This window comes from Centroberyx affinis, unplaced genomic scaffold (genome assembly GCF_046629955.1).
Source record: "Centroberyx affinis isolate AG114_WGS23_722 - 3 ecotype Tasmania unplaced genomic scaffold, CSIRO-AGI_Caff_v1 ptg004046l_1, whole genome shotgun sequence".
Lineage (NCBI taxonomy): Eukaryota > Metazoa > Chordata > Actinopteri > Beryciformes > Berycidae > Centroberyx > Centroberyx affinis.
Genome location: NW_027281842.1, coordinates 39,323 through 61,178, shown reverse-complemented (window position 1 = coordinate 61,178; position 21,856 = coordinate 39,323). Strand labels below are relative to the sequence as shown.

General features: G+C 44.6%; 1 protein-coding gene across 3 annotated transcripts in view; it reads right to left on the bottom strand.

Annotated features, from left to right (window-relative positions):
* Positions 1–5,003: 5,003 nt before the first annotated feature.
* Positions 5,004–21,856, bottom strand: part of LOC139663545 (protein unc-79 homolog) — a 33,254-nt gene continuing 16,401 nt past the window's right edge. Inside the window, exons 19-50 of one of the 3 annotated variants that reach the window (XM_071542248.1) lie at positions 21,510–21,737; positions 21,021–21,162; positions 20,461–20,540; positions 20,144–20,292; positions 19,816–19,973; positions 18,119–18,300; positions 17,573–17,774; positions 17,204–17,383; positions 16,385–16,443; positions 15,617–15,901; positions 15,282–15,464; positions 14,899–15,061; positions 14,241–14,390; positions 12,818–14,095; positions 11,842–11,943; positions 10,918–11,221; positions 10,676–10,816; positions 10,513–10,551; positions 10,273–10,385; positions 9,875–9,960; positions 9,286–9,459; positions 8,882–8,950; positions 8,672–8,782; positions 7,270–7,374; positions 7,087–7,164; positions 6,877–6,966; positions 6,567–6,742; positions 6,204–6,387; positions 5,905–6,108; positions 5,598–5,675; positions 5,451–5,492; positions 5,004–5,299 (exon numbers count right to left, since the gene is read on the bottom strand). In XM_071542248.1, the coding sequence (XP_071398349.1) occupies positions 5,111–5,299; positions 5,451–5,492; positions 5,598–5,675; positions 5,905–6,108; positions 6,204–6,387; positions 6,567–6,742; positions 6,877–6,966; positions 7,087–7,164; positions 7,270–7,374; positions 8,672–8,782; positions 8,882–8,950; positions 9,286–9,459; positions 9,875–9,960; positions 10,273–10,385; positions 10,513–10,551; positions 10,676–10,816; positions 10,918–11,221; positions 11,842–11,943; positions 12,818–14,095; positions 14,241–14,390; positions 14,899–15,061; positions 15,282–15,464; positions 15,617–15,901; positions 16,385–16,443; positions 17,204–17,383; positions 17,573–17,774; positions 18,119–18,300; positions 19,816–19,973; positions 20,144–20,292; positions 20,461–20,540; positions 21,021–21,162; positions 21,510–21,737 (5,724 nt within the window). In that variant the 3' untranslated portion in view covers positions 5,004–5,110. Of the gene's footprint in view, positions 5,300–5,450; positions 5,493–5,597; positions 5,676–5,904; positions 6,109–6,203; positions 6,388–6,566; positions 6,743–6,876; positions 6,967–7,086; positions 7,165–7,269; positions 7,375–8,671; positions 8,783–8,881; positions 8,951–9,285; positions 9,460–9,874; positions 9,961–10,272; positions 10,386–10,512; positions 10,552–10,675; positions 10,817–10,917; positions 11,222–11,841; positions 11,944–12,817; positions 14,096–14,240; positions 14,391–14,898; positions 15,062–15,281; positions 15,465–15,616; positions 15,907–16,384; positions 16,444–17,203; positions 17,384–17,572; positions 17,775–18,118; positions 18,301–19,815; positions 19,974–20,143; positions 20,293–20,460; positions 20,541–21,020; positions 21,163–21,509; positions 21,738–21,856 lie in introns of all 3 variants that reach the window. The other 2 variants (XM_071542249.1, XM_071542250.1) reach the window with 2 other exon arrangements.

The following is a 21,856-nucleotide window of genomic DNA, read 5'->3' as shown; positions in this document are numbered from 1 at the left end:
ACTGTCCCCTGACAGACACCGGAAGTGACATCACCGTTACCGTCTCTCACCTTACCCCAAATACAACAATCCCTTCTCACCCAGAATGCAACAGGGTTTTACCCGAGCTTTTCAAACGCATATACCTTTCCTCGTCTCTCGGCATGTCGCCCTGACTGAAGACACCGCTCGGCTCAAGAAAGGGCTGTAAAAGTTGGAAGGGAAAAAAATCAAGCGAGGGAGGATGGAGAGAAAGATCTACAAACCCCCATGGTGTCAAAAGTGGCACAGCAGGCTGAACATTATGCTCTTAGTAACAGCAAGTGTTGCTGACAGGCTGGTTGGCTGCTGGCTGGAGAGGGACTGTCTGCCAGTCTGCTGCAGATCCAGACCTCGCACACTGTTGACATCTGCAAGGGAACAACAGACAATACAGCAGCCCTGCAGTCCCATGGGCGGCTAAACAGGACAGCCCATCACACACAATAAATTACGTGCATGCAGTTTTTACGGAGAATGCAACATTTTTATATTCCTCACACTGTCCATCTTTTGTTTTCCATTTTTCGAGGCAGATGCTTTGTGAGAGGCATGATTTTACTGTTGGCCCTGGCTCTGAGATGTGGATTCATCTGACTATGCAATTTAAAGAAATCCATATAAAAAAAAAAAAAGAGGATCAACGTCAATATAGGACGTTCTGGTTATTTGCCATCCCAGCATTGCCACTGAGGACTTAGGCTCAATGTAATATATATTCATTCATCTATTTATTTGCTCTATTTATTTACTTATCTACCTTTGAATTTATTTTTCTACTTAAAAGATACTGTCCTGTTAGTTATTCACATCTTGAATGATGAATTCATTTTATTTCTTGATAGGTCTGTTTTTTAAGTGAATTATTCATAAACCATATAATTCATTTGTGATGCTCCAATGCTTTAAGCCCGCTGTCAGTTTGTTGAGACACTGATGCAGAAAACACGCTTGCTCGGCAAAGAGTTTTGGTATCAGTTGTTTTGTCTCTGGCTGTTTGATATGCCTTTCTCTGCTTCCCTGAGACTTCAGCAAAAAAGTCAGGGATCTATGTGATGTGCTATGTGAATGTGTGTTTTCCAAATATTATTTCTGTACTGCATCATAATCCAGCCCCCATTTTTGATTCATTAATTTATTGTCAAGGTGCAAGCCCCCTACAAGATAAACATGCTATCACAATTTGTTTTGTTAAATCTCATTGGTGCAGAGGCTTCGGGTCTTGGGGTCAGCTAGATGCCTTCAGCCGTGTAGTGTTTGGATTTGACAATCTTCATTTTTCCATCTGTCAAGAAGGGCTTAGCCCATCACTATAGAAACAGGGGACATGAGCCCAGGGCTGACCTTGTGACTGGTGAGAGACAGGAGGCTTAGCCAATAGCCAGAGATCAGGTTGCACAGAGGATGGCCTCAGCAGGGACATGTGTGACTCAGTGCTGTCACAGGCATCCTCCACATCCCCCTCGGAAAAACACAACTGAGCTGAACTGGAGCATCACTCAACGCTGCGCTGCTTTTTGACTGTGTGTGTGTGTGTATGTGTGTCTGTCTGTCTGTGTGTCTGTGAGTGTGCATGCAGATGAGTGTTCTCTGTGAGAGCGGGCTGTACTCTGTGGCTGTCAGTTAAGTATAGATATTGGCTAAACTGTTGAATTTTGGAAACACACACTTGCATCGAAACATGCACAGGTATTAGCAAACAGTATACCCTACAATGTACCCATATGAGAGAAATGATGGATGCATGAATGTAAATATTGATATTTAAATATCTGCCTTCTGGACTGTTAATTACATGTACAGTGTAACAGAACATCTGTTTATACATAGTAAAAATTAAACAATGTGCTACCAATTAGAATTATGTCAATGTTGTCATGTTGATGGAGCAAGCCATTAATGTATATATGGCAATCAATAGTAAACACACAATTTATGCATTATACCAAACAGATAGAAAGATGTGCATAAGTTGATTTAATTGCTGAGTTTTTCAGTTGTAAATAAAACTGTACATAATAACAGACCTGCAGTCTATTGTGTTTAAAGACAATGCAGATAAAAATCTGCTGTCATCCAATGGCAGACAAACCTGTCCGTATGTGGCGAAGGTGATAAAAGTGCACTGTTATATTTAGCCTGTGCCCATCCTGTCTGCACTGTGCTGTGCTGTGCTGTGCTGTGCTGTGCCGTGCGTGTCTTGGGCAGAGCGCTCCTGGCCGTGTCTCCTGGGCCCCCCACAGCGGAGGACATGTTCTCAGTCTGTCTCACACAGTGCATCTTTAATGAACTGCGATTATCAAGCACATTCCACTCCATGGGGCTTAATGACGCAAACAAGACAACTTATGGGTCACATATTGCATCGGCTCCCAGCTCAATCGATAAAAATGTCACAAACATCATGGCTGTGTGAGTGAATGATTATTTTCTGCAGCTAAACCCAGACTACAAGTTGTATAACTGCCATGACAAAATTTGGATTTTAAAGGAAACTAGTTTGATTCAGAGGAACACTTCCATGATAGAGCTTCTATTCTCAGATTAAACCATTAAAGATAAATTTGGCTATTTTTCTATTAATTTGTACATTATACATTTAGTTAATAATGTGAAACGAGGAAGGGGGAGATATGTGTGTTGTACAGGCTAAGCCATGTAGCGAGAGCAGAAGAGCACCAGAGAGGAATGTGAATGAATTATAATGTGAATGAGAGACTATAGAGTACTTTGGCTTCCCTGCTTTAGATGTGCCACTTGATGGTAATGCCAATGGACACTCTGAGCAATTTAAACATTCATGCATTGTCCAGCCAAGGCGCTGTGGATTGCACTGTAATAAAAGCAATGTGACAGCGCTAGGCGGAGGGCCAGGGATCTTCACTATCTCAACAAGCTTTATGAGGCTCTCACAAGGTATTTCCGTGGAGCAAAAAGGAAGATGATACACAGATTCCTGAAATTTGGATTCTTGAAATTCTTGAAATTCCAGTTGTATCTGCACAAAATCACTGGCTGTTTTGATCTGCTGCAGTCTGTTTGACACTTCCTCTTTCAACCTCCTCTGTAATCAAGGAATGTCACCTATGCATATACCTGGTGATAATTTTGCTGGTGTGTGTGTATGTGTATGTGTGAGTGTGCGTGCACGCTTGTGCCCACACAGTCCTTTTCAAAGCTGACCTTCACAATCTTTGAGGACCCACTCACACCCTCTCTGCCTGAGAGGCCTTTGGTCAGCGTTAATTACCCTCAGTATCTCCAGCTGCCTGCTCATCAGGTCAGCGCTCCCATATGGTCCTCCAGGAGGCAGCAGGCAGGCAGGCAGGGGCGGGGAAAGTGCTGGATACCTGTGGGACACTGATTACATAAGCTGCTGCTAATGAGAGAGGTTCTTTAAAAAAGGGCTGCGAGTTCAAACGATCACAACGGTGGCGGTGGCTGACAGATGCAACCCCAGTGCTGGGGGACTTGATTACACACACACACACACATACACAAAAACACACATACACACACACACACACACACAAACACACACACACACATGCAGGGAAACATGCACGCACACAAACACACATGCACATACACACTTGCACCTAGCATCACAATTTAATACACACTAACACACACATAGGCACACAGCAAGAGAGGGGCTCTTTGATGAGCCGAGACTAGAGGTTGATGAGAAGGGGCACTGCAGCCTGATTCAGCTAGCTTGGGGTCACCAGGGATGAGGGTGTGTGTGTGTGTAGGTGTATGTGTGTGTGTGTATGTGTGTGCGTGTGTGTTCATTAGTCACATTGTGTGATATCATTAGACAGCATCTTAAGCTAGTGACTCATTTGGCACATGCCTCTCAACACGGCTCCTCTTATATGTACATGCAATGACTGAAAATTTTGAAAAAATATTCTTATCAAATCTCAAATTTTTTGCCCATAAATGAATTTCTTCACACAGAATGCATTTATGCCATCTGATCTAATTCATCTTCAAGCTTGATAATGAAATCCTTGCAGCATTGAAAATCAAAACAAAGATTAATGTGCTATTCAGCTTTGTAGCCCTGCTGTCATGTCATCTGTTATTCCCAGACAAGAGCTTCACTGTAATGTGGTTAAACCTCACAACAATGCTTAATCACAACAAACCACATTAGGCCAAAGGTAATTGTGTTTGCTTGGTATATGCGCGGGCCAATCTATTTCACTGCTGCCAATGAAGGGGGGGGCTCTTCACTCGGGGTGGGAGGGGAGGGGGCACAGCCGAAATAGTCTTGTTTACCTCCGATGTCTGCCTCCACATTATCGAGTTACAAAGCTGCCGCCGCAACTCAGATTGGCCTCTGATCGATCGGAGCTCTGATGGCGAGAGGCGACATGACTGACAGAGCCTGACAAGGATCTCAGACGGGAGCCGGGTAATACCTGCCATGTCATTCTTCTGGACAGCTGAGGTTCAGTTTCTACTCAGACAACAGAGCTGGTTTCATTGGTTTTTCCATCTGCATAATGGTACACTGGCCATTTTCCACATCTGTCAGCACACAATAAGTGCAGTCAATATTAAACTTGAATTTCGAATTAGTCAGCACTTTGTTAGATTAAACGACAGGGTGTCCAAACATTTAGAAAACTCATACTTTTATTATCCAGCTTGCAACCAAGCAACTTAAAAAGTGAAAGAATATGAATGTCACAGAGTGAGCATATCTAAGATTCAGCAAGCGTTTGCTTTCAGACCCTCACTATTACTTACATGGATCTAAAGAAATTCTCTATCTACTGACTTCTCAAATCTGTTGAATATAACAGTTAGGCACCTGATACAATTGCCCCCACAAGCCTACCATACCTTTTATTACCAGTTCCAATGATAGCACTTTAAAATAGCTTTGATTTACGGTATTGTACATATACTAGTATCATACTAAAGGTGCTGAAGATGATTCAGTCCAAACGAATCCCAGACAGCAAGTGCCAGTTTATGTAGGAGTCCTTTTTGGTGAAAGGGGTCAGCCGGATCAGATGCATGCTGGTCCTGAGGAGGACTTGTCCCTGGATGACCCAGGAGGTGACCAGAGAACAGGTCACATGGGGTAGAACTGCGAGGCGGCCTCCGACGACTGGATCTCCACCTGAGCCATCTTGAATTGGGTGCACTGCAGCCATTTGCGCAGGGCGAACGGTAGAGCTCCGGGGGCCTGGCCCTGCAGACACTGGTGGTTCACCCTGTTCTGGATGGCCTGGAGACGCAGCTGCAGCCCTGCAGACAGATGCTGACCACCACAGGGAAATGGCAGCGATTTAAGGAATGTTATAGAATGTTACAGAATGTTGTTTTAGTGTGGGATCATCTGAAAAGACAATATTTACCTGCACAGTTTTATTCTGTATCTATAATGGTGCAAAACATTCCTAAAGCCTTACCTTGAGGTTGGACTGAATCATGGGTAGCCACATAGGAATTAGCTAATGGGAAGTAAGAACATGGATAACATAAGAATATGTTAGTTGTTATAAGGTGATCACATGAAGCATTATGCACACAGAAAATATTATGGGATTTTTGCTAACCTTGACAAAGATGGTTGAGTTGCATTCTTGTAGTGCCTCCATCAGACTAATGACATGAAGACACACCATCTCTACCATCTGAGAGAAAAGATAGCAATCAAAATTCTGATTTATGACACAGTACCATCTATAAAGCTGAATAGTAATAAAACAGAAAAACAATCTATTACAAAAGCAGACACTGAACTCCTCAGTTCATATCCCACATTTCACATATGAACAAGCAGACCATATTTCCAGGCCCCTGTTTTACTTTAGCTAACTTAGCTGGTTCCCTGGTTGGAAAGGGAGCAGGCAGGACACTCACCACTTTGTTGTGGGCCATGAGCTGCAGGATGCTGGGCGTAACGCGGCTCCAGAACTCCAGGCCAGTGAGGATGGCGCTGGAGGAAAACTCTGTCTGGTTCTGGTTCTGCAGGGCCGGGGCAGCTGCTGCCTGCTCGCAATAGATGGTCCACAGCTGGGCAAACATGAAGGCGTGGAACAGAGAGCACATGTGCAGCACCGACGTCTAAAAACAGAGATCAAGACCAGAGCAGACGCGATCAGTGACCATCTCTACAAAACCTAGAGAGGACCGTTTGAAGAGCTTTGTTTCTGCCAGACCTTGGACTGCTCTGGGAAGCCAATGAGGATGACGATGAGGTGGTCTGCGATGTGGGAGCCAGCGTCCAGAGGGATGGGCATGCAGGAGGTGGAGCCCTGGTGCAGGGCGCAGTGTGTCAGAGAGCCCAAAAGAAGCCAGGACAGCTGACGGATGTGGGACACACACTCGATGAACTCTTTGGGACTGCAGAGAGAACACAGTTGGAACTCAGTTTTACAAATGAGTGCACAACATATTGTCTACGATACTAATTTTTATATTTCTCAAGCTTATGCACCATGTACACACCATCTCATGATATAAGGCGTCTTTACCGTAAAAAATAATCATGGTCAACCGTTTGGAAGCAATGCACTTCTTACCCTTGTTGCATGGCAGAGGGAGGATGATAAAGCCACGGAAGGTAGCGGACCACAGCCTTGTTATCACGGTGATTGCCTTTGCTGATCTCCATGGCAGCGACTTGTGCCAAGCCCACTTTCAGGTTCCCCCCAAAGGTGTCCTCATGCAGTGGCTGACAGCAAGCCTTCATGTGGCTCTGAATCAAAGGGTGGGGTTTGGAGGAAGAGAGAGAGATGCTGAGCCACCAACAAGAGGCTAAGGCGAGAGGTTAAAGGCCTATGAAAATGATAACATACAAGTTGTGGCATTCACATCAGAAACAAGACTTACTTTCAGTTTGGTTAGCGTGTGCATATCTGCAATGAAGTCCAGCAGCTCACTTATGTATTGCCTCATGCATTCCATTGCTGCTGTCGTGCACTGGTGAAAACAAAACAGTTTATCTTTTATGAGGAATCACAGCGGGGTATATCATTATTCCCTGTTGTTTTATGAGACTGATTCTAATAAGATCCCAAACCAGAACCACTTAAGTCTTACCCCCGGCAGCGTTGAGATCATGTGCTTTTGGATGATGGTGGATTCTGCTAGCCGTGTACCAATATCTGCACAAACGAACTGACAACATCCACAACACAAGTTGTAGCATTGCATTCAGGACGAAAATACTGTGATTTCTGTTGAACTGTATTTGGTTCATGTAGATTGAAGGTAGATTTTTACCTGGACCAGCAGTAACAAGTTTGTGTCAGGCAGAGAAGACTTGAACTTGAGAGCCTGCAGAAGCTCTAGCACCACAATGCGGGACATGTAGAACTTATCTCTCTCCTGGATGCAAAGAGATAGAGAGTGGAGTAAATGTACTGATGCAGCAAGACCGCCTTTCTCTATTATCACTCTCCCTTACTCATGCTGTGAGCAGAGCATAAACTCTGTAGCCTGAATAGAGGGGGAAGGACAGGCAGGGAGAGGGAGGGAGGGAGGGAGGGAGAGAGAGAGAATAGACAGAGAATAGTGAAGCTGAGGAGTAGATTTAGGCCAGTCCAGATCTCTCCTCCCAGAGTCCCAGGCAGCTCAGATGAGGCTGTCAGGCTGCCTTCTCCCTCCCCGAGGACAGGCTGCTCTCTTTGTTCATCCCTTCCACACAAAGCCCAGCTGCCTGTTTACAAACCACACTGTCATCTTCTGGCTTCCACTTTGCCTCTCTCTTTCTCTATGCAGTCATGTTTGCTTATGTTAGGCTCAGGCACATGCTCCTCTGCTCCTACAGAATGCAGAGTTGCTGCTGACATTTCTCATTGTGTCGCTTGTTAATGCTTGCACACCTGTACACAGCACTCTCGTAATTAAAAGTTAATGGAGCATGTCCTTGGTAAATAGCAAATCATCGGCTGTTCTTAAGCCAGGGAAACCCAATAACACTCACTGTAGTGCAATGCAGTTGTGACAAACAGAGCATGACTTGACAAACTTTGGTAGGTCTAGAAAGCCTCACTTTCTGTCCTTAAAACCTGACCTGCAAAGACAACTGAACAGGTCTAAAAGCCCTTCTGTGGCTCCCTGAAACCTCTCCTCACCAGAAAACAACTGCACAGGACAGATTCCAAAAGCAATTGCTCACACTGACTCTGGGTTTTGAAAAGCGGATATTATACAGTGAGGAATTAAACAGGGTGTAGAAAATCAATACTGCAGGAGACATAAAGCATGCAGCGATGACAGTGGTGGAGGACTGAGGATCCATCTGGCCTAACAGTGCAGACAGTCCTGGCTCCATCTCTGCCTGAGACAGCCTCTCAGAAACACACCATACATCCTCAGCCCCAGCACCACAACTAATCATGTTAATCAATACTGGCTGATTGCCTACTTAATCATCTGTGACACACGGACACATTTCTGGCTTGCTGGAGAGTCAGGGGACAAGGAATAGCACCAAAAGAGTGACAGAGTGGCCTGTGAACAGGATTTTAACATTTTTAACACTGCAGGACAGTTTAACAGGTTTAACTTTCTCAAGAGAGCATTACTATTGGGTACCGACATATGTTTTTTCATACATACGAGCATATTTGTCTTATTATTATTACATAAAAAGGTGTAAAGTGTACACAGTCAACAATACCTTGTTAAAGGCTTTGTAGCACAGGCCACATAGTTCTACCAGGTAGGAGAGACTGAACATGCCGTACTGGATGACGAAGCTCAGCAACTTGGAGAAGGGCTCCAACAGGCTCTGAAGAGGTGGTGGAGGAGGAAGGGTTAGAGGTTAGAGGTCAGGGTTTGGACTAGGAACGATAAAGTAAAATCTGTAAAATCTCTGCTCAAGTCTTACCCGCGTGGCATTTGTGGTGGGGATTTTCAACAGACAAATGATGATCCTTAAACTGGAATCCATGGGACACTGTTAAGACACAGATTACAAAGGACTAGTTGAAATATCTAAACTACCACTATCTTTTAAAGTGCAAAAGTTGTGGAAAAACACCAAATCATTACATGGCACATAACCAAAGTGCTCCACTTTGTGTTTTAGTTTGTCTGCAGAAGCTCATTGATTAGAGTTCACTCATCTGACCTCCAAGGTCAAAAGCAGCAGAGTCAAATCAATGACCACTTTAAGACTCTCGGCCGTACCAAAGCCGACAAATGTGCGGGTAAAGAGGCCCTTTGCATTAAACATAATCACATCAAACCATATCAAACCGTGACTAACTGCATGGTAGAGCTAATATCTACCTTCAGAGGAAGCACAGAGGGCAATTTGGTGAGAAAGGTCTGGAACTGGTTGCAAATGGTGGTCCACAGGTTGCTGGGGGAGTCCATGGGGAGAGCCTCCATGAAGGTGGCGATGTTGTCGAGGCAGTGCAGCATAGTACCCCCTGCTGGCAGACTCTTCTTGTTGTTCAAACCCTGGAGGGCACAGAGGCATAAAGATAACAGGGTTATATAATGAAACTCTATATCCAGAGATATTTCCATTTTGCTGATCGTTCACTTCTGATCAATCACAATGCTCATTTAGACAACAGTTGATGGTTGTGTTTAGAGTAGTGAAAAGCACCGATGACCGGTCAGATGGAAACATCCATCGACAATGTTTTATTTACATTGTTGATTCAGCTTATCTAGAGGAACAAACAAAAGTAGGATAGTGGTGCAGAGTAAAGCAGATTTTCTTGAATGCCCTGATGATTTGTTATTTCAAATAGACTTATGCTGTACATTGTAGCTGGACCTATGGAAGCTTCTGCTTTGACAAGAGCTCCTCCTGCTGGTTAAATCACTCCACATATATCAGGACTAAAAATATGATGTGAAATCCCACCTCAAGTAGCATGTTGAGGGCAGCAACAGAACTCAATTCATTAAAGTCTATCAGCGAAGATGCAAGTGTTCTTAGAAAACTTCCATCTGGAAAAGAGAGAGAGGGAGAAAATGAAGGTCACAGCATGTCCAGTGGGAATCCACTTAATAGCCTTACCCTTATGAAAAGGAACTATAGTAACCATTAAACAAGTAAAATGATACTGTGCAAATATCACAGCAAAACTTTAAAATATCTTGCAACTATTATAGGTCCAAAATGATACCACAGAAAACCATATAATAATGCCACAGGAGAATACCATAAAGTATAATAAGGTCACACTGTAAGTCCCTATAGAAATATTACAGGAATATTATAATGATTTTTCAACAGGGTAGTGATTGATGTGAGCAGACCTTTGATGTTACTCTGGAAGAGCTGGGGCAAGATGCCATTGGGGGCCAACTGGTGGAACATACAGCGGAGGAACTGCTTGGCTACACCAGCTGCATTCCCTGGGATCAACATACTTGCAAAACAACACATGGAAAATGGCTGTGTTACACTGGCAGTCACACTTCACACCAAACATTAAACTCAACTCTAACACAGTGTGTATCTAAGCATACTGCTGTAATGGCTTTGATGTCTCATACCTCTCAGCTTGTCCGGGAAAATTGGCACTAGATGCCAACCTGAGAGAATTTAAAGCACTGGATTAGAACTCAGAAATGAATAATGCATGAGTTACAGCGAGGTGAGTTATGAAACTTCATTTAACGGTGAAGTACTGTGTGGATGTAGATTGCATCACTGTACCTGCCCACAGACTGCATGATGTCGAGAAGCATCGGAGCAGCCAAGTCAGGGCTGAGGTGGATGAACATGGAGAGAACCACCACCGCTAGTCCCAGAGTCTCTTCATCGTATTCCTCCAGCACGGCCCCGCAGTCACGGCACCTAGTGCGTTGCACAGAAACACATCAGGCCGTTTTAAACAGCGTCCATCAGCATTAAGTGGGTTTGGTTCAAGAGGGGTTGCTGATGGTTGACTCATTCACCTGTCAGACATGGTGGTAGGCTGCTCGTCAATGAACTCCTCGGGCGCAGGGACAAACATGCTGACGGTGCTCGGTGCAGAGAGGAGACTGGTCTTAGTCGGGCCTACGGAGGGAGAAGAGCAGCGATGAAATAACAGCAGACTTTCAGGGGGAGATTCAGTTATCAGAGGCTGCTGCAGTGGCTGACCTGTCTCCCAGGTGCTGATGTTGTGTGGCGCACTGGACTGGTGCTCGAGCTGTCTCTTCATTAGCTGGCTCATAGTCAGAGCTCCCAGAGAGCCTCGCTTCACCTGCCGGTACTGAGCTAAAGGTTGGACACAGAGAAAACCACCTGGGGTGAAGTGCCTGCTAAGCCTGTTCCAGCTATACCAACATCCTCAGAGTGTGTGGGTTTACATGGAGATAGGGAAGACGCTCACATGAAAAAAAAAAAGACATGGTTAATGTAATTTCTATTATAAAACTAAGGCAATTCAAGCATTTAGCTCAGTGTTTTTTAAAGAAGTATGTCATTATAACAATAATTTAAGAGTGAAACTAATTAGAAAATTAAATGATCTAACATTAGTTAAGCATTCTTTCAGTGTTCTTAGTTAGGAATTTTATGATTTTATCAATAACATGTCAAATAACAGAGTTTGCTTTTATTTCACTGCCCAACCCTTAATAACAACCCTAAATTACTACTGCTTAATTGCAAATTAAGTTAATGAGTTAATTTGCAAAAAAATATACATATATATATGCAGGATATGGATTTTCTGTTGACTGCATAGAGAATAGAATGCAAAACCGGAGAAAGCGAACAAGTAATTTAAAAAAAAATATATGCAATATTGAGGCCCTAGAAATGTTTGACTACCACCACATTCCCTTTTAGTGAAGTTCAAAAGGAGATGGAAAAGTAATGTATTTGGATCCTACTTGATACTGAAGAGCGGTGGCTTGTTTCGGGCATAGCAGCTTCGAGGGTGGGGGCTGAGGCAGATTCTCGTGGCTTTTCCAAGGTAGACAGAACTTTGTGATCTGCAAGGCAATATGGGTGAATGATGGGCAGGGCATTGGCATCAGCATATATGCCATCTTATGCCAGTGAAAAACTGCATGGGGTATAGACATCCAGCTCCTGTACAAATGTTGTACAGGAGCTGTATAAAGTATAAATTTAGTGTAGCAGCAGTAATGTTGCATACAAGTCTATCAGGAAAGAGTTAGTGTAGTTATAGCCCATTTAGTGCTAATTTAATAATAGTTTGTTATGTAAAGTTTAGTGTATAGTTATGTAACCTCATCATCAATGTCAGATATCTATCAAATTCTGCAAATCATAGTTTGTAGTTTGCTATGATCTCATTAAATTTTGTTTGATATCGGGGTAACAATCTTAAATTCTGCCTGCCTCTTTAATTTCTTTAATTTAGTTCTCAACATTTATTTTCACAGCCATTGATGTGTGCTGTAAAAATTATAAGTGCTTTGTGTTGAAGTGTTTGTATGAAGGAACAAGTGAAAACGTACATAGAAAAAACACCACAGGACACCATACAGCTGGAGTGGTGAGTTAGGTAAAGATTTGAGGTAGCTTGCACGTTTGTCAGTGCGCATTTGTGTGATAAGAAAAGTACTAAGAAAACTTTATTGAAAGTTAGCGTAACTCTACACTGGCAGCCATATTGATACAAAGTTCTGAATACTATGCTTTTAAAAAGCATTGGGTTAGCCTCCTCAAATCTTAGACATCCCCTTGAAATAAAGATAACTTGGAGACAGATTACAGAGCACATGGACAGCAGACAGGTAAGGTAGTAAGAGCCAGCCGCAGGGGGCCTATGCACCAGGACCCCTAAACCCCAGGTTTTGAGCCGCTGGCCTCAGGTCCCCGTGTCCCCTGCCTTCTTACCGGTTTCTGTGGTCTGCTCACCGCCCAACTTGTCCAGAGTGTTAAAAGAGATGTCCAGATATTCCCTCTGGATGGCGCTAACAGCTATCTTCCTCTGCTTGCGTTGTCGGGGAACAATCTGGATTTTAAACTCTGCCTCGTCGTTGTCGTCATCGTCAGGTTTGGGGTCGCTGTCCCCTTCGTCGCCGATGTCATCATCATCTTCATCATCACCGTCCTCTTCGTCATCGTTGTTACTGTTGCCTTTTTCTGGCGAGGAGAGAGGCTCCGCTGTGTCCTCGGGGATGTCTAAGAAGATAGTCCTGCCAGAGGGACTCGTCCCGAGTGCCACCGCTGCCTTCAGCTCCTCGGGGGCCATAGACATGTCGTCCAGAGAGGTGTCAGGGACGTGCGGGGTCTTCCTTAGCAGGTCTCTCTTCTGTTTCAGGGTCATAGGGCTTTCGTGGCAGACATACTCCGGACGGTCAGGAAGCTCCAGAGAGGTGCTGGGAGTCACTCGGTTCAGCCTCTTGTCCACAAATGGTTTCTCTGAACTCGCCTCTTCCACTGGAAGGTCTGGGGTTCTTTTGTTATTAGAGCAATCCTCCACACTCACCTGCACCACTGGAGACAGTCGCAGGGTGTTGCTGCTGACAGGGGAAGCAGGGGCCTTGCTGCTCCCATTGAGCCTGGGACCTATGAGGGCATTGAGGTCGAATTCCTCATCGCTCTCCACAATCCTCAGAGGAGGCAGTGGTTCAAACACCAGGGAGTCGCTGTCGGACATGGAGAGCAGCGAGTGTTTCTCTGGAATGGAGGTGCAGTCAGAAGACAGGTCAATGAGGTCCGGGTCCTCCTTCTCCTGAGCCGATCCCCCCGGGGAGTCCTGGTCTAGCTTGTCCTCGAAGGTCTCCATGCAGCTGAGACGCACCTCTGGGATGACGGGCTTGGAGCTGTCGGAATGGCCGCCTCGAGAGCCGCGTCGGTCCGTGGGATCGCTGCCCTCCACCCGAACCGAGGAGCCGTCGGACGAGCCTTTGCCGTGATGCCTGCTGTGGGACGTGGCAGAGGACGGGGGCAGGACCACAGGGGGCGCCTGCAGGTCGCACCGGTCGATGCAGGACTTGCGTCGGTGTTCGTCCAGATTGAAGAGGATGGAGTCTGTGTTGGAAATGTCCAGAGACTTCTGCTTGTGCATGGCCTGTAGTCGCTTCTTCCTAGTGCTCTCCTCCCTCACACAGTGCAGAATGCTGTCCTGAAGGGCGCTGGCTTCACGGTACTCTGACAGCTCAATTTCACCTGATGCACACACACAGAAGAGGATAAGACTTTATCCCAGTGAAAGCAACAAGCCCTCTGCAATCACAAAAATATGTTGTCCTGAAACAGATTCAATCACTGCACTGTAATACTACACTTGACTCGATGAGGTCGTGCTTCTTACTTTTCTTGGCATTCAGCTCTACCGGCTGGTACTTCACAGACTTGCTGCCACCAATCCTCTTCAGACGGGCAAAGAAGGTCTGTGACTCTTTGTTGGCAGCTCCAGTCGGTGTGTCATGGATGTCTGACTCATCAAATACACTGTCCTCTTCTAAGATAGAGAAAACATATGGACAATATAAATCAACATTAAATTTAATAAAAAAACTGGATTATCCAAACCCCTCAGGAGTGGAGTTTGCTGGGGAGAATTATTTTTCATTCATGTTTCGATATCATAGACTACAGTGGGGGTTTTGTTCCAAAATGCGATCCTAAATGATATCCATAAATAACATCCACTTTGGAAAAAAATTGCTACCTCAAATTTATCAAAGTATACTTCAAAATCACAGATGATTCTGTTCTCAGTAACATAACTATTTTTGTAAGCAAATGTCTTAAGATGACTCATAGCTTTAATAATAACCCATACTGTGCTCCACATCATCATGTCATGTCATCTTGCCATCTTTTCCGGAGGCTGCCAGCCACGTTTATGCCCACAAGCAATACGATACAATATATGCATTCTTACTTCATTATTACCTGTTCAGAAAATGGGCTGTTTTAGAAATCTTCTCAAGTTGAGATAAGCAAGGTTCTCTATTTTGTTTCACCTTTTTCCTTCTCGCTATAGCGGCTCATGTTGGAGTTGTCGCTGTAGAGGGGTCCTGCTGTGGCGTGGGGACGACAGCTGTGATACTGGGCGTTCAGTGTGTTGATGGTGATGTGGATCAGGTGGAGGACTACTTTACTCCCATCCATGTCTCTGTAAGGGTACTGTAGTGAATAGAATAATATAATAAGCTTATGCTGTATATCTCTCCACCTCATAGCAATTCAGATATACAGTATAATAAATATATAAATCAGTATAATACATGGCATACATATATTTAGTCACACTCAATTCAACCAACATGTGACCTAGGAGACTAAATGAATAATGCCTCATGCAATGAAATCCCACTGTGCTTTATGCCATGTGATGACATAGTACCTTATAGAGGATGACTAGCAGGGCTTTGAGCCACATCTGTCTGATGTGTGGCCTCAGGGCCCAGAGAGAGCATCGGGGCGGCTGCTGGAAGTAGTGTCTCAGCTGGGGACAAGTGCAGTACTTCAACACCTGGACCACCAGGGGGAGCAGCTGCTTCCCCAGACCAATATTGTAGTCCATCACCTGGAAAAAAACAGCACTGGAATTCATTAGCATGTATGGCACATACTGTAATAATCATCATAGCACACTATTAAATATACCATTAAAGCTCCAGCAATAAACACAGAATACCAAACAGGCTGATGTTAAATAAGGGGTTATATGTCAGTCACTTGTGCAATGCCAGCGATGAAGGCGTTGAAGCAGGTGGAGGTGCGCATCTTCTGAGGAGCAATCATGAAGCAGCCCTCCTGTTGGTCGTAGCCCAGCAGCACATACAGGTGGCGCTTCACAGTGTTGAAGGCCTTGGCACTGCCGATGTCGGCCTCGTCGCTACTCTGATCCTTGGCCATAAATTTCATGAGCACCATGATCAGCTGGTGAACCGTCTGGTGGTCTATCCCAGCGTCCTCGGGGAGCAGGTCTCTGATGATGGAGTCGTCCTCAGGAGACGGCGTCTGGCCTAGGAGAGGGGCTGAAGCGTCAGGGTTAAAGGGCGGGAGGAAGCGTGCTGCAGACAGGGCAGAGGATGGGAAGAGGGAAGAGTGCAGGAGGAGGGGGGGAGCGGGGGGGTGACACACAGGGGTGGGGGGAGTCAACTCATCTCATCCACTTCTCTCTGTCTAGAGAGGCAGATACATCATCATGAACTGTACATGGACATCACTGCAACATGTTCATGGAAGAAGGGGTAAACAGAAAAACATGACAAGCTAGCTATTAGCAAGAGTGTTGTATTTGCTCATTCCAGTGTCAGAATTGGTTGAAGCTTTAGGCCGGCTACTTATGAAAGAACAATGAATGTCAACATAGAACAAAAATTGCTTTTTCATATTTTCACATAGCCCACATAGCTTTGTTGATAGTCATACATATGTTTTTCCTCCAATATTATGCAGAATAATATGATCGAATTTGGATTGTTATTTACCTGGCAGGACTTTCTCTATCATATCTCCCAGTGTCGGGGCAGAGTGCTCTTGCCTCGTAAGCCTTAGAGCTAAAAACCACATATGAAGAACACAATTTAGGAGAATGCTCAGGGGAGACAGCACAGGACACGTGTCTGAGCTTCCCGACAATCCAACACACACACACACACTCGCACTGTTCACAAAAAACACACTACATGGCCCCAAAACAGTGTGGATGCCAAGTGCTATAAAGTTTGAGGGCTTTCATGAAATCATCTGGACAAATCAGAAATAGCCAAACACAGCTGCTCAATAGCCACATTATGTTTGAAGCCAACAGTAGCAGCATCTCCCAGAAACTCAGACAGCCTTCTGTGCAGAGTCAATGAGAAAATGAAAGACGTGGTAAGGAGTCCCTCCTTTTCAAACAAAGTAGTATTTGGACATTCACATGAAACACACGTTGCTGCATAGGAACAAGAGATGCAAATGAGTGAGGAGAGAAACATTAGGAAAATGGGACCAGACTTTGATCAAATAGTATTTGCAAATAAATCTTAGCATTTGGTTTCACTGGCATAAAATACAAAATGTGCAATGTTTATTGTATCACAACCATTCAGATAGTGTCAGATGGTTCTCTTTTGTAGAAATGGATACTAAATTGGCTTTCAAATACATACCCAGGATTGCCTCAATTTTGTTGGACATCCCACCAATGTGGCACTTGAGTTGGCTTAAACAAGTCTTAAAATTGTTTGCAAACACTATTTGACCTAGGTCTGTATGGAACTGACACAGGTTCAGACAGATAAACAGGCAGACTGGCTGAGCTGTGCTACTCACGAAGTCGGTTGCTCAGAGACTCAGGCAGTGAGAACGCCCGTTTAGACTCTGACGGGCCCTTCACACTGTCCCGGAGGGAACGCACGCTCTTCTGCCGGTTCCTGGCGAAACGAGCCCGCCGGATCTTCCACATTGCTGCGTCGCTGAGGTTGGCTACATTGGTTCGCACGGCTGTGATAGCTGACAAAAGAATGAACCTAATTTATAGCGCTATTAGGCTGTAATGCAAGATTTTCAGATGCAACAAATATATTATGTCTGCCAAGTTTTTCTAAGTAGGTTACAGGTAACTATGTCAAACAAAAATCTAGCGTAGATGCACACAGCTGGGGTATAGACTGTCTGAATGGGGACATCGCAGCTACGTACTAGTGGGGAAAGGGAACTCCTTGTTGCAGTCCAGGTGTAGCTGGGCTTCCAGAGATAACGTTTCAAAGCGGTTGACGAAAAACTCCCAGCTAAGAGCAGGAACCTCCTTCTTCAGGAAGTGCAGCAGCAGAAGCTTGCTGAGGATGATGGGCCGATCCCTCACGACAGTGTCAAACTGGAAGTCCAGGCACAGGCACAAGCCCTAGATACCAATACACACACACACACACACAACAGAACATAAACACATGCAGACAACCCTGCTAACCCTAACACACACAATCTGCCTTTCTCCATTCTTCCATACAAACCCTTCGTTATCTTTTAGAACAGTGGAAACCTACTCAACTGTTACAGACAGACCCATGCCAGACTTTCCATGGTGATTCTCCACACTTTATATTGCCCTTTGCTTCGTATTAATGTGTCTATTTACCGTTGTTTTGTATATTTTGCCTGTTCTGAGTGTGTGTCGTGCTTTATGCTGCACTGCACTAACATTTCCCATTTGGAAAAAGTCTGGAACTTGTTGTGTGAGCAGGTCACCTGTAAGGCCGGCCTCTTGATAGTGTCCAGCAGCAGTCTGGCCCGGGTCGCCACGGCAGGGTTGACGTCCTCCACAGAGGCCAGGAAGCAGCAGAAGGCGTGGGCAAGGGAATACTTCAGCAAGTGGTTTTTCGTCACTGAGCCGATGTCCAGGAAGCGACACAGCACCGCTACCTTCTCCACTGGGAGTTTCCATGACAATACAGGGCAAAAATAAACATCTCAGCACCACAGACAGCCCACGCAATATAAACAACAGCCACTTGAGCTTAATGTCCCACCATAATCACCATGATATAATAAACCAGTTATGTTAACCAGTTATGCTAATCAGGTCATTAATTAAACTAGTTCTATGTCAACATACTTGTGTTCACATAATGCATAGATGGTATGAATATGAAGTTATAGCAGTTGATTGTCAATAAAATCAGTTTTTGCTTATTAATATGCAGATTTATACAGCAAGGTGCTCCAAAGTCTAATCAGATCATCTACTCTATAGGGGGAGCCTGTGGAGTAAGTATGAAGTTTATATCAAGTATTGTTCTTAAGTTATGGTGTTCACAAGAATGTGTCTACACATAGACAGACAGACAGACGCCACCATGACAACCATACCATTCACTATGGTGACTGGACACAATGATAATATAAAAAAGATAAGCACAACCAGTGCTGCTTACAGTAGCCTAATTATTGGCTCTGTTTATATCACGACTCAGCTTGAAATCTAAATTTATAATCTAAAAATAGATGAATAATTTTAGTCCTGAAGGAGCATCCACAAGGCCTCATCCATTTTGTGCTGGTGGACAGTACCCAGTGTTGGCCACTAGGTGTCAGTGTGGTAGAGAGGCTCAAACCAGGCCGGTCATGGTCAGATTGCCTGTCGGTCACAGTGCAGCCTTGGAACACAACTATCTTTTTTTAGCATGATTTACGCACACAAGTAAATGTGTGACTGTCTGTTTCAACACAGCTAATACAGCGGCATAATTACATTATTAGAGCTCATGTTTGTCATATAGTCCTTGTGAATCTCAACTTGTCATCATGACACATCATTTCGCTTGGCCACCAGACTGAATGGTTTGCAATGTAATGTGTCACCATTCATTCTGCCATTTTCTATGGTTTTTATATATGTAAAAAGCTGAACACTTTCTGAACAATATGTATGTTTAGCTCATTATCGATTTCACATAGCTTCTGTTTGTGTTTATTCTCTGCTCCCCTCTTGTCCTGTATCCATATAGCATGTCAGAGGACCTGTCCTCTGCCTCTGTCTCAAGGTCATACAGCTCCTCTCTGCCAATCACAGGGCGAGAAAAACCTTATTAATCCCGCAATTCCTCTTTGCCGCCTGTATGAGCCGCATGGTAACCATGACAACACAAGGGGGAGACGTGGGTAGTGGTGGTTTATGGAGGAGATTATACAAGCGGACAGGGGGTCTTCCTCTAACGTTTCATTCATATAACCGCAACCAAATCACTCACAAAACTCATCATGAAAACCGCAAATACAACTCACAATGTTGCTGATGAGAGAGCAACGACATCATGTTGAGCCTCACACAGTGTATACACCTGTATATGAGGCCATATATCATCACCATAAGCAATACGAGCTGTATATATATCAGATATACAGTACCACATATCAGACCAAGCCTCCTGTTCTGTATCTCTCACCCGCTTCAAATCGTATCTTCCAGTCCTTGCTGTTGAAGTTTGTGTCGATCAGGTTCCAGAAGATGTCTGCTCCGTGGGAGAGAGAGAGGGCGTGGAGGAGCTGAGGCACAGCCAGCGAGGCCAGCTGGCAAAACTCTGACTTCAACATGGACCACAGGCTGAAACACATGCATCAAATTAGACACACACACACATACACAAACAAACACATCCTGAAGTGGCTGTTAAGTAGCTGATTGAAATAGAACTGTCACAAAGAGATATTTTCATCAAAATGATCAAAGTCACTTATTCTGTGTCTCATAGCTGGGAGGCTGTCAACACACACCTTGGGATGAGCATCTTCTCCTGGACGTAGGCCAGGAACTGGGGGTGATCCTTACGGGCGAGGTACAGACACTCCCCATGCAGACACAGGATCTTCAGACAGTTCAGCATGTTGAACAAGATGTCAGGCTCCTCAAACTTGGACATTTCCTAAATAGAACACAGGATGACGTTGAACACTGATTCATACAGTAGAGATGTGTGACTCATAATATACCATATTTACATTCAAACAAACAACACTGATATGAAATACTACTGAATGGCTCCAGTCTATTTGTATCTCAGTTTTTATATGCAGTTATTCAGAACAAGTACCTGCAGAATGGTGTAAATAAGCTTCAAAGACACTGGAAGCTGCTGGTAGGAGAACTTCTTATCAGAGTTATTCTTCATTGCTGGAAGGAAAGGAACAAGGCTTTCATGTGAGAAACAATTCCCCAACCAAGGGAAACATCTCCGGTGCTCTTTCAAGTTGCTCTGCATGTTTGCAGAACAGGCATAGTTCAGTCTTTTTTGCATTAAAATAGAACGTCAATTATCCAAACCAATAGGGAGCGGAGGTTGATTGGGAGTGTGAAATGTTTGCAGCACAAAATGTATAGCAATTCTGTACCAGAGGCTATTGAAAATATGAAACATGCCGGCGCATACATGAGCGTTGTTCTAATTTGCAATTCACCCGATTTTAGTAGCATGAATCAATGGGCCAGTTCCAAAAAATTTACACAATCGATCATTTTTGTATGACTATTTTCTCTCATTGTGCCTGCTTGGTAAACCAGTCGGTTAAGATTTGTCTTATTATTGACATATCATAGTTGACACATCTTAATCTTAATCTTAACACTTCATTTGAAAGAAATTAGTATACACACGTGGGTTCTCAGGAGAGTGGTTACTGGGGTTGTCGGTGTGTGTGCCAGTTGGGTTGTCTCCTTCCTCAGTTCCGTTCTCGGCCCCCAGGGAGAAATCTGTCTGAGCCAAGAGCAAGGTCTCCTCCAAACTATCAGTGGGTTCCTAGAGGGCAGATCAGAAGTCTTGAAAAATCCCCCCTCATTCACTTCACATGACCAGTAATTTAGCGAGCATGATATTCGGCCATTAGCCTCATTCACATGCAAATTTAGAGTTACCTATTAGAGAGTGTGTCTGCATGCATAAAACAAATTGCATTCATAAAGCGTGTCAGCCTCCAGGATTGATGTCATCTGCAACAAGACGGCTGAGCCAGACACACAACGGTGTTTTATAATTGCACTGTGGGTTGGGACAGGAGGACTGAATGGCATCAATCTTGGAGGCTGACGTGTTTTATGCACGGGTCCATTTTTATTTGGTGCATGATGATGTGCGCGGCGTCTCACCACCAGGCGTATCTCTTCCCGGGGGGTCAGCCTCTCCAGCAGCTCACAGCCCAGCTGGTAGCACAGGATGCTGGATTGGCACAGGCTGCACTCCAGGGCCTTCTCATCCTTCTGGCAGGTGTGGGAGCCACCCCACGGGGCCTGGAAGACGTTGTTGATGATGCCCACGATATCCTTCCCCAGGCTGCTGTCTAGACCCAGCATCACACCGTCATCCTGGAGCTCCATCTGGGACAGCAGGGGGGAGACAACCGTAAAAACAGGGGAGCAGAAAGTGGAGCACGACACAAATCTCAACATCCCACCTGTGTGTTTTGTTCACTGTGAGTCGTTTGTCTCTAAATGAA